This window comes from Ceratotherium simum, chromosome 2 (genome assembly GCF_057802395.1).
Source record: "Ceratotherium simum simum isolate JZ-2026a chromosome 2, ASM5780239v1, whole genome shotgun sequence".
NCBI lineage: Eukaryota > Metazoa > Chordata > Mammalia > Perissodactyla > Rhinocerotidae > Ceratotherium > Ceratotherium simum.
Window position 1 is genome coordinate 84,258,371 of NC_141901.1, and position 17,056 is coordinate 84,275,426.

General features: G+C 37.6%; 1 protein-coding gene across 1 annotated transcript in view; it reads right to left on the bottom strand.

Moving 5' to 3' along the window:
* Window positions 1-1,181: 1,181 nt before the first annotated feature.
* The window catches only part of PTGFR (prostaglandin F receptor), a 49,375-nt gene continuing 33,500 nt past the window's right edge, over window positions 1,182-17,056 (bottom strand). The window contains exon 3 of the mRNA XM_004431529.3: window positions 1,182-5,145. Coding sequence (XP_004431586.1) covers window positions 4,846-5,145 — 300 coding nt within the window. The 3' untranslated portion in view covers window positions 1,182-4,845. The remainder of the gene's footprint in view (window positions 5,146-17,056) is intronic.

Sequence of the window (17,056 nt, forward strand, 5' to 3'; positions counted from 1 at the left end):
CTCGCTTCCTGCATTTTTAGGAACCAAGTTTTTCCCTTTGTATTCCATAGTGGGTTTTTGTGTGTATGTGAGGAAGATCAGCCCTGAGCTAACATCCAATGCCAATCCTCCTTTTTGTTGTTGTTGTTTTTTTGCTGAGGAAGATTGGCCCTGGGCTAACATCCATGCCCATCTTCCTCTACTTTATATGGGACGCCGCCACAGCACGGCTTAACAAGCGGGGTGTCGGTGAGCACCCAGGATCCGAACCTGCAAACCCTGGGCCACCGAAGTGGAGAGTGCACACTTAACTGCTGCACCACCAGGCCAGCCCCCCATAGTGGTTTTTATCATCTCAAATTTCTATTAATTGCAAAAAGCATGTGGCATGCATATGACATTCATTCTCTTATCTTTATGGATTACAAGATAGAAGAATGAGTCCTAAATGTTTTCATACTAAATGTTTTCATGATGTTCCTAGATAATTTTTTTAAGCATGGTTCCAGTTTGAATGCTATTAGGAAGGCAGGAATGAAAAAAATTTTGCCTAATGTGGAAATTACTAGTGCTGTCCACCAATTATTTTCAATTCTCCTCCTGGGCATATCATAGTATTGCAGTTACCTGGCCCCCTTGAAGTTAGTAGGGCCATAGCACTTGCTTTGGCCAGAGATGTGTGAGAAAAAGCAATATGTGTTACCTACGGGTGAAAGTTCTAAAAGCCAGTGCATGATTCACCATGCTGTGTTTTTCCCTGTAGTACGGCAAACAGCAACATATAAGCTGGTGGCTGTTTTGTCACCTGAGGCCTCTGAGTGATTACAATGAGCAGAGCTCCTTTCTGAGTGGACAGGAGCCCTAGGTGAGATCCAAACCTTTGTAGGTGTATAGCACTGCCATTTTGGGTTTGTTTGTTCTCACAGACATACCTCGGCTATCCTGACCGACACACCTGGGCCACTCTGTTCTGGAAATAATCAGATTCCCACCAGAATTATGATCTGCCTAGGTAAGGTGAGGCACAGGAAAAAGAAAGAAAGCAGATGTCACGGAAGTGTGAGCAGAAAAGGGAGAGCAACAGGTAACAAGAGAAAACAAGTTGAAATCGTTCTCATCTAATAGCAGATCAAAACGGGAGTTTAGATCCAAGGGTTCCAAGTTTTATACAATGATCTTCCTAAAAATAACCACTCTTGATAAACACTAGTCCAAGTTTATTACAAAATCATTTGTTTGAAGTTTTAAACTAGTCCAAGCACTAAAATTACATGAGTTGCATACTGATGAAAGCAACAAAATATACATATCACTATTTAATCTCTTATACAATTCAACAAGTATGAAGAACACAAAATACGTTTATTCGCATAACACATTTCATCTGGTGTTAAAATGTGTCAGTAACAAGTTGAAGTCCAACACTATCTACCAGGTGGTAAAATATTCTGACATCCAGATGAGGAAGTAAGAGAATGGACATTCTCATCCTTTATATTCTGACCTTCGTTTATTAATTTGGAGCAATGATGATGACAGCTAGGGGAAGCTAGCCACAAGTTCCACAAAAAATTCACTTTATGTGATTAACAAGTCCACTTATTTGGAGTCTAACTTCAGATTAGGCACAAAACTAAAGCAGATTTTTCTTTTTAAGTCTGAAAATGAGCAAACAAGGCCACTTGTTACTAAGACAGATATACGTGTGTGTGTGTGTGCCTGTCTGCTAACTTTTAGGTATTTTCCACTTCAGCAATACAGATAATTAGAAGTAACTTTCTGCCTTTAGAAAAAGAATTAAAAGAGCCTGTTTCTATCACCTAGTTAAATCCATTAGTAAAAAGGCTGATGTTCTGGGATGCATTCACAGCTAATCATGAGTCGGCATTATCTGTCTTTGTATTCATAATCAGAAACACCCAGGTGCTGTTGGATTAGTTTTTTCGGTCTCATTTTTCTAAAAATTCACTAACATCAGAAAAAGCCTGGCATTTTCAAGTCACTTGCCTGGAATAATATATTTCCCAAGAAATAATACGTTCAAATAGTATATGAAGTTGCTTAGACACTCTACCCAATGAGAAGGGAAATTCAGTTACTCTATGGTCTAATTATGAATTTCAAAATAGAGCTTAAAACTTCAAAATTGGTAAACTCGTTGAACACCATTTGTACCACTTATTTCCAGTAATCCGAACAAATATACTTCCATTTTGAACATTTATATGAAAGTTGTTGGTGGATGATCCACTCTATTATTCATTATACAATAAATTGCCCAACTACACCAAAATATATATAATAACAGAAATAAAATTCTGAAGTCATATATGTACATTGTTGTGTTACTTTATTTTTTTTCCTTGGGCAAAAAGCCTAAAACAATGTAAATTGATATTCTTCTACTAAATTTTTTTTTCAATTTTTGGAGCCTACTTGTTGAGTAGACATCATCATAAAACCAGTTTAGTTGCCCTAAACCTATGCTCAGATAATATAGATAATCCTTCCAGGATATGCGCAGGGTGACTCCCCTGTTACTCTGGAAAACCTTGCATGCTCATGCACTCCCACACATGGTCATGTCACAATATCTCCTCAATGCAGATGCACGTGGCCAGGGTGGCATCACGGCAAACAAGCAACAATTCTGCCATTTGACTAGAAGCCTCAAGGAGAAAAGGCCTGGAACTCTAAATGAGAGTTTCTCCGCTGTGCCTCTCCCGGGTCACAACACATGGACGTGTTCGCTGGAGCATCCTGCCCAGCGTGGGGAAGGACGGAGCTTTAGTTCCTTGTGCCTCGGTTCACAGGACATCAACACTCTTAAGTAGCTGTGAGAAACAGACATCTCCTCTAAACCATCTAAAAGTTCTTCTGGACTTGAAGTGCTCTTGAACCATTGAGAACATTTATGAAATGAACAGCAATCACAAATTGCAATGAATTTTTTTAAGCATATACACTGGATTTATACACACACACATATATAGTATATATATGTATACATATAAACATATATGTCACAATAACCAATACGTAATTGTCAGTTTAAATTAAAAATGCACAAAAACTTTGCAATTCCATGCTCATTTTGCACCAAGAAATTCTTAACTGTAATTCAATTTGGCTAGTATTTATCGAGCATCTTCTGTGTGCTCTATATATGAGAATAACCTAAATTTGTGTGATTAATCATTTATTGGCCTTAAATTAAGAATATCATGAGCCAGTGTGTGTATGTGTGTTTCCCTTCTTTAAATTCACAGGAAAAATGGTTGCCTTTAAATCTTCAATGAGGCTATTTGCTTAATTTCTTTTAATTTATTCATGAGAATTTACCAAAATTCACAACAGTTAGCAAAGACTTCCAATGTAAATTACAAGTCAAAAGCAAAAATTTGTGAACATAATAACTTAAGTCTAGTTGAACTGCACAGATTTCCTAGAGAATCTGAAATCAGGCAATCTCTCAGATTAATTTTAAAATGGACCCCAGTTAATGAAGGTAATGAACTCTTTCATAGAAATGCATTTCCCTATTATAAAGCAGAACTACCTGCCCTATGCTCTGATGAACCCAGGACACTTTGAATGATTATAAAATTCTTTGGGTTGAATTATACAAACAAAAAAAGAAAAAGTCTCAAGTATTATTGGGAAATTTGGGGAGAGATGATTATCCCCTGCCTTCATGGTTAACCATCATAATGATCTCCAAACGCCTGGCTAATTGCCAGTCCTCCCCTTGACACTGGTACCATAGGCTTTAGAAGATGCCATTTTACAGATTTAATGAACCCACTATCAACAGAAATTTCTGATGTCCTTTTGGAGTGTGTATATATGTGTGATGTGTGTGTGTGTGCCTTCATGTGTGTATGTGTGTGTAAGTGGAAAGCAGAAACACACTAGCTACAGATAGTCTTTGAATATTATACACAGATTGCGTTTCTTTTGTTCTCTGACACAGAAATGATGGCTCAAAGTAAAACACCTTTGCCCATGTTCTTGACACCAATCACCGGGTTTAAGTTCTGTTTGTTTGCATTATCCATGGTAGAGCTTCTTGGAAACTGCAAGTCGCCTCTATGTGTGCTGAGATAGAGCCTTTGTTTCTCTAAAGATTACTTATTGTGCATAATGCACTAGAATTTTCAGAGGATAAGGGGATTATCTGAAAACTGTGCAAATCTATGACCTACCAAAAAAACCCTTCAAATGAAAATTGACCTTCATAATAATAAATGCAAACAATCATATCTGTCAAATATGATGAGAATGGGCTCATTCTAAACAGGCTTGTAAGATGAGGCAACCTAACAGCAAGACCCGGTGTATGCAGAGGTCATTATAACAAGCCACAGTGAATCCTAAGTGGCATGACCACACATACATTGATTGAGTCTACATAATGAGGGGTAAAATAAGCCCGATCAAAAGATGAGGGCACTCCAATTCATTGAGCCTAGTCTATAAAGAACAGCTGCAGAGCAGTGACCCCCAAACAGCCATTTCACTGTGCAGGTAGCATTAAGACATTCTTTAGCAAATAGGCCAAGTAAATGCTTTAGGCTTCAACAGAGTCACTTCTTCAAAAGCATGACTAACACAGATAAGCCCAAAATTGTTTTCAATTTGACTCCCACAGCATTATTGCATTGTGTTTACGTCCAGTTGACAAAAGCAAGTGAAAATGTGCAATTAAACAGTTAATTTAACAAATTTCAAAAGCCAAATCTAACAAAAGTGCCCCCATACTACCTGCTGAGGTCTGAATTTTCCAGTTAGTCTTTATATACGTATCAAATTAACTGACATACTGCCAAAACTTTTTAAATTTTATCGTAGATCTACACTGACTTACTACCCTATTAAACTAGGTGCTTGCTGATTTATTTTCTCTGCAACTGGTGACTCAGAAATAGCAGCAACTTTTAAGGAATTTTTAATGGAGCTAAGCTCCCAAACATGCAAGCTGATGACATGCACTCCACAACAGCGTCGGGCAAGCTTGTAGAGATTCTTAAGGACAGCCTTCCGTAGAAGAATATAGACCCAGGGATCTAAGATTTGATTCCACGTTGCCATTCGGAGAGCAAAAAGTATGGTTTCACAGGTCTCCAGAGAATGATTTCCATTTATTCCAATGTTGGCCATTGTCACCTGCAAAACAAACAAAATAGGAAAATCAGTTGATAACAGCTATTTTCTCGGTTACCTATAGTTTTTTAACTTAACTAGCTATGCTACATGGTATTCATTTCGCTTTCCACAAAATTATGTTATTTTGAAAAACATCGACAAAAACAAATGAATAATAGCAGAGACATTGATGGAGACATCTGAATCCTTTGAATTCAAATTGACATCAGAACTACAGAATTGATAACTTTTATAGTAAGGCAAATGTGCACAAGCAGAATGACCTAAGAGAAGGCACACGGACATTAGTAACTGACCTTTGCCTATTTTTGGGAATAGTAAGTTCAAAGCCAACACACATTTGTATATTTAAATGAAAAAAACTAAACTTTATTTATGTAAATAAATTATAGACAAGCTAAAGTATAGATAAACTTATACATAAGAGCTTTTGAGAATGAATTTAGAGTATCTGATATTAATTCACACATGGTACCTAATGTTGTTCTGGAATGTGACTTTTAGAATTTTCTGCTTGGTAACTACAATGACACTAGTGTCTTCTATTTCATATTCCCTTTTCTGCATCTCTCACTCTAGCCTTAACTTGACTAAAATATTTCAAAAATGCAATGAAATTTTCTAAGGGCTTTGAGAAAATGAATCCCCTTCTACACTACCATTGAGATGTAACAATAACAATGCAGAGTTTGGTCTCATGTGTCCATTTCCTGACCACTTGTAATGTTAAAGAGATGATTTTGTGGAATAAATTCCATAAATGATCCCAGCTACATATTAGAACTGGTCTAACCACTGAACCCAGCTTTGACTTCCAAATAACAGCTGCAGAAGAGACAAACAAGGGGTGGGGATGAAAACACTTTGAATATAAAAACAAATAAGAAATAAATGAACAAAAGGTGAAACTGAAAAATTAAGGGAGACATGGGTCATTAAGCCACTAAGATTAAGAGGGATGTAACAAAGCCTATAACCCAAAAGAAAAGAAAAACAAGTCTTCTTGGTCTTCTTAATGGACTATTATCAGAAAGAAATGTCTTAATTTGGCCTGCTGATGCTAATGGTTGAAGGATAAATCATCAAAACCATCATTATCTACACAACAAAGCACAAACTCCTTAGCTGGCTCCTTGATGATGCATCTGAAGTCTACCTCTACAATCTCCGCTCCCCTACAAATACCCTAAGCCCCAACCGCTGTGAAGGCCTCACCTGTTCCACAAGCACCATGCCCTTCTGAGCTTTGGCTTACGTGTTTCTCTTTGTCTTGAACTCCTGGTCCCCCTTTCTCTCCCTGACAAACTCCTATCCACCTTCAGACCCCATGAAAAATGGGCTCACCTCCGGGAAACTTTCCCCAACTTCACTGAGAGAAATTAGCAAGTTGCTCCCTCCTCTGTGCTCCCAGAGCACCCTGTCCAGACCCAGTTGTATCACTTACCACACTGAAGGATAATTATGCGTTTATCTGCATATCTATGAGCACCTCTTCTTTTTCTTTTGTTTCTAATTCTCAGTACAAAGCTGACACCTAGGATGTATTCAGCAAGTGTTGGAATGAATAAAATTGTCCTATTTTTTTATTCATCGAGGCTATTTCTACAAGCACAGCAACTAGTCATCAGAGAAACATCTGGCCATCCATCACAATGGTCTAATATTTTGAGGCTTAAAATGTTCTAAAAGTTTTAATACAACAGCATCCACTAGTGAAGGACTTCAAAGTGGTTTGTTGCCACTAGTAGGATCAGGATCTTGCAGTCCACACAGATCCCTTGGGAAATGGTTCTTTCCCTTGGGTTCATTTCCTGGGACAATAATGTATCAAACTGCAGGCCTAAAGATTCTGTGGCTGAATAAGGCTGACCAAGTCTCAACCCAGAAAAAATTACAGTCCCCATACAATAGTACCTGGGTCAGATACAGACTCTTATGTCACTGCTCCCCAGGTTACCCAACAGGATTGAAGAAGTAAACCTATATGGACCCAGCTCCTCTTAGAAGAAAGCAGGGCCAAGACCCAATTGGCAGTTGGATTGCGATATTTTCACTTTATATTTTCTTTACTCACCAAATATTTATTGATTATCTGCTCTGTGCCAGGCAATGTGCTAGGCACTGAGGATACAATGGCAAAGAAAGCAGACACTGTGCCTGCCCAGATGGAATTTACAATCTGTTTGCAGGGTTGGGTGAGGGCATTGGGTTCAAGGATGAATGAATAAATATTTATCTTGCCTCATGAGTATTAAACGAATGCATTTCCTATTAACTACGAGGTACGTTCCTGGGGGTCTCAGAGCCCAGCCAAGATACTGGTCTGTGTAGTTGGGAACAAAGATGCTCAATGTAATTGCATGAAACAGCTGGGTCTGGTTTAGAGACGTGCAAATTAAAAACGCCTGAGTTACATGGCACGCACTTCTCTGACTCTCTCCTGCAAACAGCAATGTGATCACCAGCCACGAAAAGACATTCAGTCCTCTGCTGAGGGAAGCCAGTGCCCAAGGTTCTCTCCAGAACACCAGGGCAGTGCCCAGGCACTCATTCTCTCTCTCCCTCCTTCCATCCCCAGCTCAGCCTGGAAAAGAGGTTACTCTAGAGCCTGACTTGGGAGAAGCACTGGTTAGCCACCAATAAAGATTTGGTGGAGTATTTACGTAAAAGAAAGATCATTAGCGTATTATTGATAATAATATATTATTGAAAATTTAGGACAACCTAAGTATCCAACAAAAGATAAATTATGGTAATTTCATGTATTGAAAAGTATGCAAATATTAATGTTTGGGATTCAGCGTTAACTTTTTAAAAAGTAAGTTACCAAGTGTATTGACTGTATGATCCCAAATTTGAAAAAAAAGACAAATATGTAACTTTGTGCGTGCATAGAAAAAAGACTGGGATGTATATCAATGTCTTCATTGGTTAACTCTAGATAGTAGAATTAAAGAGGATTTTGATTTTCTCCTTTGGTTTGTCTCTAATTTACTAAATTTTTAGATAGATCATGTGTTGCTTTAGTAATTTGTGCTTTTTTCCCCCAAGTAATTTGTTGAAATATACTATTGTACCAAAGAATCAGAACTAATATGGATTATTTATACATGTCTATGTGTATATGAATGACGTGCCACAGAATTGCCTGAAAAATTTGAGCCCTTATAAGACTGGCAGAAGTGTAGGAGCCGAGGTAAGAACAAGGACCATCTGCCCTTTTCCCTGGGCTCTGTCAACAGTCACCTCACAAGCCTTGAGAGCATTCTTCCCTGGCCAGTCCACGCGAACTTGAATTCCAGAGAGTTGTGTACAGATTCTCATCACACACACAGCCTTTCATCTAGTTTCCAAGAGCTACCCAGCACATGGAACTATTATGCATTATTTTCTAAAATTCCTTCCTTTGGACCTTGGCACATTACAGTTGTTCATCTTTGTTAATGATTAGCATTCTAACTGAGAAGTGGACAGGGCCAATGCTTGGATATTCTATGGAAAAATCAATTAATTAACCTGATACCTCTGAATACTCAACACTAAGATGTGAGAGAAAAAATGAGGTCAAAGAAGTATATGGGGGGCCAGCCCCATGGCTTAGCAGTAGGGTGTGTGCGCTCCGCTGCTGGTGGCCCGGGTTTGGATCCCGGGCGTGCACCGACACACTGCTTCTCCAGCCATGCTGAGGCCGCGTCCCACATGCAGCAGCTGGAAGGCTGTGCAGCTGTGACATACAACTATCTACTGGTGCTTTGGGGGAAAAATAAATAAATAAATAAAAATTAAAAAAAAAAAAAAAAGAAGTATATGGGAAGGAGAGTTTATGTTCATTGCCAGGTTGCAAAGAACAAAATAAGATAGATGACACAATAAAATCTCCATTTATTTGGGTCACATAATACAATTATATCAACTGTTAAGGTCACCAAAATTAACTAATCTGCCAGGCTACTTTACTCATAGATAACGCAGCTCACGTTCACTAAAGTTTTTTTCTGGAAATTACTCCTTCATCCCTTACCCTAAGTCAGTATATCTGTTGGCCAGTGTCAGGACTTTAGTGGCTGTTCAGAATTAAAAGCAACAGTAAATTCAAGAATTATGCTTCTGTTCCTTTGAGTAATCATAAAAGTAAATCAATCCAGCATGAGTAGCTTTTGAGTGTCCACTGTGTCTACGCATTGTGCTAGATGCTAGTGACGTAGAGATGAATATTTAGAGAAATCCTAACATATGATATATTTTGCTTATTTATCTAGATTTTATTCCTGTCTTTGACACTAAAATATAATCTTCAAAGTACATATTTTTGTCTAACTGGTTCTCTGCTGTATCCCCAACACCTGGCATACAGGAGGACAGTCAATATTTGTTGAATGAATTGAATAAATGAAGCTCCTATGAGAATAGACTAACAAGAAAGCAAACAGTTATAATGTTGTAAGTAATATAATAAAGACACATGAAAGGTGCCACAGGCAGGGCTATTTACTGGTACATGATCGCAGATGTGGTCATTAAAAATGATAAGTTTTTGCAACTTTTCTAGTACATCAAAACTTCAGTTATTCCAATTTGACTAATTTTGAATTTATGGTGATTCTGCTGCAGTTTTTCTGAATTTCTCCTTGGTACCATTTTTTTTTAAGGAAATTTCAATGAATATATAATCAAAACTATTTCTGGCAGAATGTCCAACTTCTTTAGATACTAAGCCATTTTTTAGAATTTAATCAACATCTATTTTCATGTGAACAATATTTATGACAATTATCTATGGTTCTCATCTAGCCACTGAAGCAGGTATTTTCACACGTAGCTATCTTATTTCAAGAAGCAGACCACTCCTTTCCTCCTTTCTGTCACCATAGAAGACTAGTTCAGACACTTTCTTTGGGGAATGAAGGCATACACAGAAGTACAATTCATTGATTTGCAAGTTAGTATCCTTCATAACATTGTCATCTAAAGACTGATCTTTAGATTTGGCACTTGAATAACCACAGAGACAGGGGGCCAATTGTGATGACATGATTACAATCCAGCCTTACCAGATGATGAAAAAGGTCCATCTGGAAGCTTTACCAAGAGACCATTTCATTACATCTCCATGTTTGAGAAGTTTAACCTATGTGTTAATTTGGATAACAAGTGACTAAACAACTATGTATGGCTGACAAATTTTTAAATGTCACAGCATCTATGAGCATTTACAAATGAGAAATTTCATTGTAATTGAACCTTAATGGCAATTTTAGAAAAGGCACATTATATAAATCACTGAAGCCATCTCAGCTCAACAGGTAACTTTTAGAGTTAAATATACCTGTGGTGATTTAACCATACAGCATTTATTCTTAAAATAGAATACTTTATCTCTGCAACAGTGATTACAAGAACCTTCAGAAAAAAACTTACTCTTGTGCAACTCCAGGATAACAGGCTTAAAAAAAAAGGTGTAACAAATTGAAACGTAGAGGCTCTGACAGGATATATCTCTTCAACTATAAACTTTTTCCATACCTAAATTATATAAATTTCTACATTGTTGGATATAGAAGGTAATAATATTTCAATCACTTCTCATTTATTGACTATTCATTAAAATTAAGACAGTATTTTGCACATGGTGAATGATTCAGAGATAAGTAAGACAGAAATATTTTAGTAGGGGAAAAAAAGGACAAAAGCATATGGAATTTCTTATACCACAACTCTAGAACAGCTGTGAAATGTTGTCCACCGCCAAAGTATACTTCAGTGCTGCAAAATACAAACACTTGTACAGATAATTTTCTGCTTGATTTGTTGATAGAGGATTAACCAATGGTCCAATTGACAGCACATTCCTATGTCTCCCTAAAGACTTTGAAAGCTATAAAGAAATGAGAAAACAGGACATGCTATGTCGACATTGCTCCCTCTAGAAGGGAACAATCCCAAATCATAATACTTTATGTGCATCTTGGTTCCTTCACGCCAGCTGAGGAAATGATGTGTAACATGAACAGTGGGAAAAATTCTAAACTGAACAGTACATAAAGAAGAAAAATGTATACTATCTGAAAAGCCAAAATGTTAATCTTTGTAGAGAAGGTACTTCTGTAGAATCCATGTATTTTCATTTTCTATTCCAGTCTCCTCTCCCAGGCCTGCACCTTTTTTGTGTCTGTTTAGTGGGAAGATTTATGCCAGAACTCCCTGGAATAATTGTCCATACGGCCCCCTGCTGACAGTTTCTTACAAAATAATGTTGTAATTTCTTTTTATGACACTTTTCAAAGGAATAAAATAAAGTCATTTATCCCAGATACCAAATAAAACAAAAATTTTAAATAAATTAAATTTATATATATAATATATAAAATATATATTCATATATATTAAATACCTATTTAATATATAAAAATCTATTTTATTATATTTATGTATATTAATACATAATATAGCTATATAAATATTTTTATTATATATTTTTATTATATATATTATGTATATATTACATGTGATCATTCCTTTAAGGAAAAAAATAGGAAATGTAAAATGAATGCAACCAAAAGATATGTTCTACAAACCAAATAGAGATTGTATTGAGTTAAAATGAAAGTAAATTATTCATAACTGAATGAGAACAAACTACACAGTTAAGAAAATATCCTTATTACAAACTGCAGTCTCTATCAGAGAACTTGACCACTATCAAAACACAGGCTAGCGCTAGTCCATAAGCACTGTCACTCTGGCAGTTATGGGATCCTGAATCATGGGAAAGGCAGAAAGTCTCCTGTAAACCACAGCAACGTGCTATACCACCTAGCGGGGAGAGACACAGCCATGAATAACAACAACAAAAACTAGAACTGAGCATTTCCCTGCGCTAGGAAGGCTCTTTTTATATATGAGGTCAAATGATCCTCATAACAAACCTGTGACATACGTACTGTCTACACTTTACAGATAAGGAAACTATGGTCCATCAAGAGAAGGGGCCGGCCCATGGCAAGTGTCAGGGCCTGAACAAAAGCCTGTCCAGCGCCTGTCCTTCTAATTACTACACTAGACTGCCTCGAGGCCCTGCAGTTTACTTGCTCCATCTTCTTGCCAAACTTGGCCCAGGAAAGTAAAGAAAGCTTCCTAAAGAGTGGGAGACACTTAGAGAGGCACTTGTCTGAAGGAACAGAGATCTCACAGAGGAGGAGGCCCTAGCAATCTGTTGCAATGTCAAGAGCTGGTGCTCCTGTCAATGTCTCTCTCCACCCTGAGGCAGAGATCAGATGGAAGGAGAAGGCAGTGCAGAAATGACGCCCTGATCCAGTTGCAAAAATGCCTGAAGACGCCCTTCTCTTTCTCCCTTCGGATTAACACAAATACATACACAGGCCAAGGATGATAACGCAGGGATGACCCAACAAGCTTTAGGATTGATGTCTCCAAGTCAGAGGGGTCCAGGGAATTCTGTTCAAATTTCTCAGCCCAAAGCTAGTCATGATCTCCAGTAAATGATTTTGTGTTCCGTGTGCTCATGACCACCAAGACCCACGTTGATGCTTCAGAGAGTAAAGCAGAAATGTAATTGAAGGGATTCCGAGAGCAGGGGGGAAAAATCGTGCTTCATATATTACAGACACAGAATTCTCCCCATCACTTCACATGAGAAGACAGAATCACAAAATCTTAGAGGATGCAGAAAAGTTTCCTTTATTTAGTCCAGTCTTCTTCACAAAGCAGAGATTCCTTGCAAGTGTTGTCAAGTATCTGGTGGAAAATACTGAGCAATACTCATGAGACAATCTCTTCTATTTTACTTGTGTGAGCTGGTGACCATTCTGTTATCGTGAGCTAAAATTTACTCTACATATCCTAGTTTTGTTCTCTAGAGCATGAGGGAAGAAGTCTACCTGCTAAATGTCAGGCTTTCACGTACTTTAAAAATAACACCAGTTTTGTATATTTCTCCATTTCTTCAACTGTTCCTCATACAATGTGTTTTGCAAACCCCTAGCTGTCCATCTCTTAGACTCTGGTTTCTCAATCTTCCTTTAAAAAAATGCACTGGTCAGAAATAAACTTAACAATGTATATATGGTCCAATAAGCACAAAGCTCAAAGGAACAATCACTTTCTGTGATCTGGACAAACTGCTACCTGTGCCTCCAGGATGATGTTAGCTAGTTTCTCCTTTGCATACCCCCTTGTGAATTGATCCTACTTCCTAGTACATTACAGGAAATAAGCTTCTTACATATTAATTTTATTCATAACATATATGTAGAGCAAGACAACCTTCACTTTTCCCTGCTTGTTTCCAAATTATTCAGACTTAGATGTGTGGATATATAAATATTTAGAAATAAATAAGCAGAATTGAAGTCCCATATCTGTGACTCTATACCAATGGATTTACTTTACGGAATAAGCATCCAGTTCTGGAGCCTCAGACGTCAAACCTGAGCCAGCACCCATGCTCACGCTCTTTGGTCCACTTTTATGACGTCTCTCAAACCCACAGCCTGCTCCCTCTTGTTTCCTATCTTATCACTTAAAAAACAGATCATTATATTATAGCCTCCTCACTGGTCTTCCAAACACAACTTATTTATTTATTCATTTATCTTATTTCAACTTGTTTATTCTATTTATCAAATATTTCATAAATGCCAAAACATGTCATTTTTCCTCTCCTTTCCTCCCTAGGAATGACCTATCTAAATCCTTCCATCATTCCTATCTCATCTTCTCCCGGAGGTCTTCCCTAATCTCTCTACAGCTCAGTAATCTCTCATTCTACACCCCCATCATGCTTGGCACCATTCCTTTAGCATTGATAGACACAGTGCCAGTACAATATATAAAATATAATGAGTTGATGTCAGTACATGTACAGTAGTCCCTCAATTATACTGTAAGTGCCTGAGAGTAGGAATTATGTCTTGAACATTCTCAAATCCTTCTCCTCCACTTTACACAGGATAATTGAGAAAAGATTCCCACAGTTGCGGTGAGACAGACAAGAAAAAACAGGCAATTTCAAGTACAGAAGTTCGGAGGGTTAAGCAGAAAGCAGGCCAGGCAACCCCAGATCCAAGAAATCAAAGATTTAAGGTGAAAAACAACAGAACTGGAAGAAAGCTTAAATGGTCTTGTGTTTCAAGGAACGCCTCAGACCCTTTGAGACCATTAATCTCTAGTCTGCCCAAAAGTGCCTATTCATTTAAGAGTAAATGTACCTGGTACAGTTAAAGTGAGTTTTAAATTTTTAATTTTTTTAAGGTGATAAATCAAACATCTCCCCAGAAGCCGTTACTGTCCATAGGGAAGGCTCATAGTCTTTGGTCAAAATTGAGACTCATTGGGGAGGGTGAAGACAAGAGACACAGATGCAGAGACTCCCACCTGGCCAGATCCCAGAAGGCTTGGGAGATTGGAAATGGGGTCAGGGGAAGGCACATTCAAAGGTGCTACAACAGAGACTTCTCTGTCTTGGAGGTCTTTATTTTGGCTAAAGGACTTCTGCCATCCCTGCACCTTCTGCATAATAAGTTATTAGATTCAACTGCTGCTAAACTCACTGGCTAATCAATTAGTTTCATTTAACTTAGAGAAGCTTTGGCCCGCCTACTGCTGGCTATTGACTATTCCTGTCAGCTTCCGACGCCTCCAGCCACGGGGGCAGTGCAGGAAGATCAGGTCCACTGGGGTGGCTTAGGCACAGCAGGAATCATGGAATTCCTTTACCCCAATGTGCCTTCAAGGAAGCAGGAAAAGGGAAGGGAAAAGTCATGTTGGCACTTTATGTATTTTAACTCATTTCATCCTTACAAAACTCCCAGGGATAATTACTATCTATTTGATACTGCAGATAAGAAAACTAAATCACAAAGACGTTATCTTGCCCAAGTTCACACTGCTGGTAAGTGGCAGAGGCAGAATTTAAACCCAAGTCTATCTGGCTTGAAAGCCCATGATCTTTCACTACACCATTCCCAGTAATGAGACCCGTGGTAGTATGTTATATTTATGAGCAAGATGATAAAAAAAAATAATAGCTAACATTCAGTGAGTACTTACTATGTTCCAGGCACTGTTTTAATACTTTATATCTATTATCGTATTTAATTCTGTGAACAACGCTTTGAGGAAAGCAGTATGATCCCTATTTAAGAAGAAGGAGCTGAGGCATGGAGAAGTCAAGTAACTGGCCAAGGTCACCCAACCAAAATGTGAAAAGCAGAAGATGGTGCGTAAGGATTCATGTATTGACCTCCTTGGCATCAGCAGATCTCATTTTTAACTCTCTAGGTTTCTATTTCTGCCTGCTTATGTCTAGTGGTCTTTCCAGCTGATTCTAGCTCTCCCTCTCACCCAGGATTTCTATTAATATACTTGCACTAGTGTCTCTTTTTTAAATCAGGAACCTATTCTAATAAACGCATTGCTCCAAATCTCCTGTGCCCATAACAGATGTAACTGACAGGTGAGTCAGATGAGTTGCACACCACACAAGTGAAGGGTCCTTCAGAAGAGTGCTTGTCAAAAACATGAAAGGTCAAAAGACAGCTGTCTGTCCCCAAATGAAAAGGTATATATTTTTTAATATTAAGTAATAGATGTAAAGTGATAGATAGAATGAGACAAAGCTCAGCACCTTTTTGTTCCCTTATTCATATCTCCCCCATGATGAATAGCATGATTTTCATTTTAGCAGTCTTTTTCCTCTCAGCTTTTGACATTTAGCTGGTCTTCAGATATCATTTTGGATCTTGTTTATTATTTTTTTTCAATCCAAACTTCTCATTAGTATCCTTATTCCATCATTTCTGTTCTTTGGCAATGACGAAAATAAAAAATCAGTAGGTAAAAATTTTAGGTCTTAGAAGAAGAAAACATGCCTGAAAATATGTATGTTTGGGTATGTGTCCTGCCTTGTTATAAAAGTGATTTGAGGCATTTTCCTTTCAACTATGCTCTTAACAGCATTGTGAACTCGGGCTCTTTCTAGCTATGATTACCTACCTCAAACTCATAGTTAGGCTAACTAAACATCGGTTATGCTTAAACCTTGGCAATGATAGACGCATAAGACATTTTCATCCTAATCAAGAAATATTTATCTAAAATGTCATAACTAAAGTAATTATTAGCAACTCATCTATAAATTAAAGAGAAAACAACTAGTTGGAAATCAGTTGCAGTATTGGAGGCGCACTGTTTCAGGAACAAAAGACCACTTTGTTTGACTGCTGGCAACACTGTTTTAATAACAAAAGGAGACTAGCCGTAAGGTCTTTCGGTAAAACATCTGCCCTGAAACACATTATGTTTTTCCAAAGAGAAATTTCCAACTGGCAAACTTAGTTTATTATTACAGAAATTCAGAAAGATTTTCTGATGCCTTCTCTAAGCTCTAGTAGAATAATTTATTATTTAATGGGAATTTTTAACAAAATGAGTGTCCCTTTATAGATAAAAGATATCCATAATTTTTAAGAGAAAATCAGTCATTGAAAAAGCCAACCTAAGCCCACAGACCAAATGCAAAGGCTCTTAGCAAGTTTATGGGTAGGTGTTATTATATCCTCCTTATAGATGAACAAATTGAGACACAGAACACATGGCTAGGAAGGGTCTGGGTCAGGATTATAGCCAATGTCTATTTAACTCCAAAGCATAATATGAGTATAGTTCAAAATGAAATCAACATATATGTCTGATCAGGGGGAAAAAAATCAGACCTTGCAGATTATCCAGTCAACTTAATTAAAAATAATTCAGTTTCACAGTGTCATTTGAGTCAATTTGGTTGTTTGGTCACAAAGATAAAACAACTTGTTCATCACTGAGTTTTGTTTTTTTTTTTTAACTTTCTGAACTTATTTCCCTGGAATTCTGTAGTTACACTTTTAATTTTTCT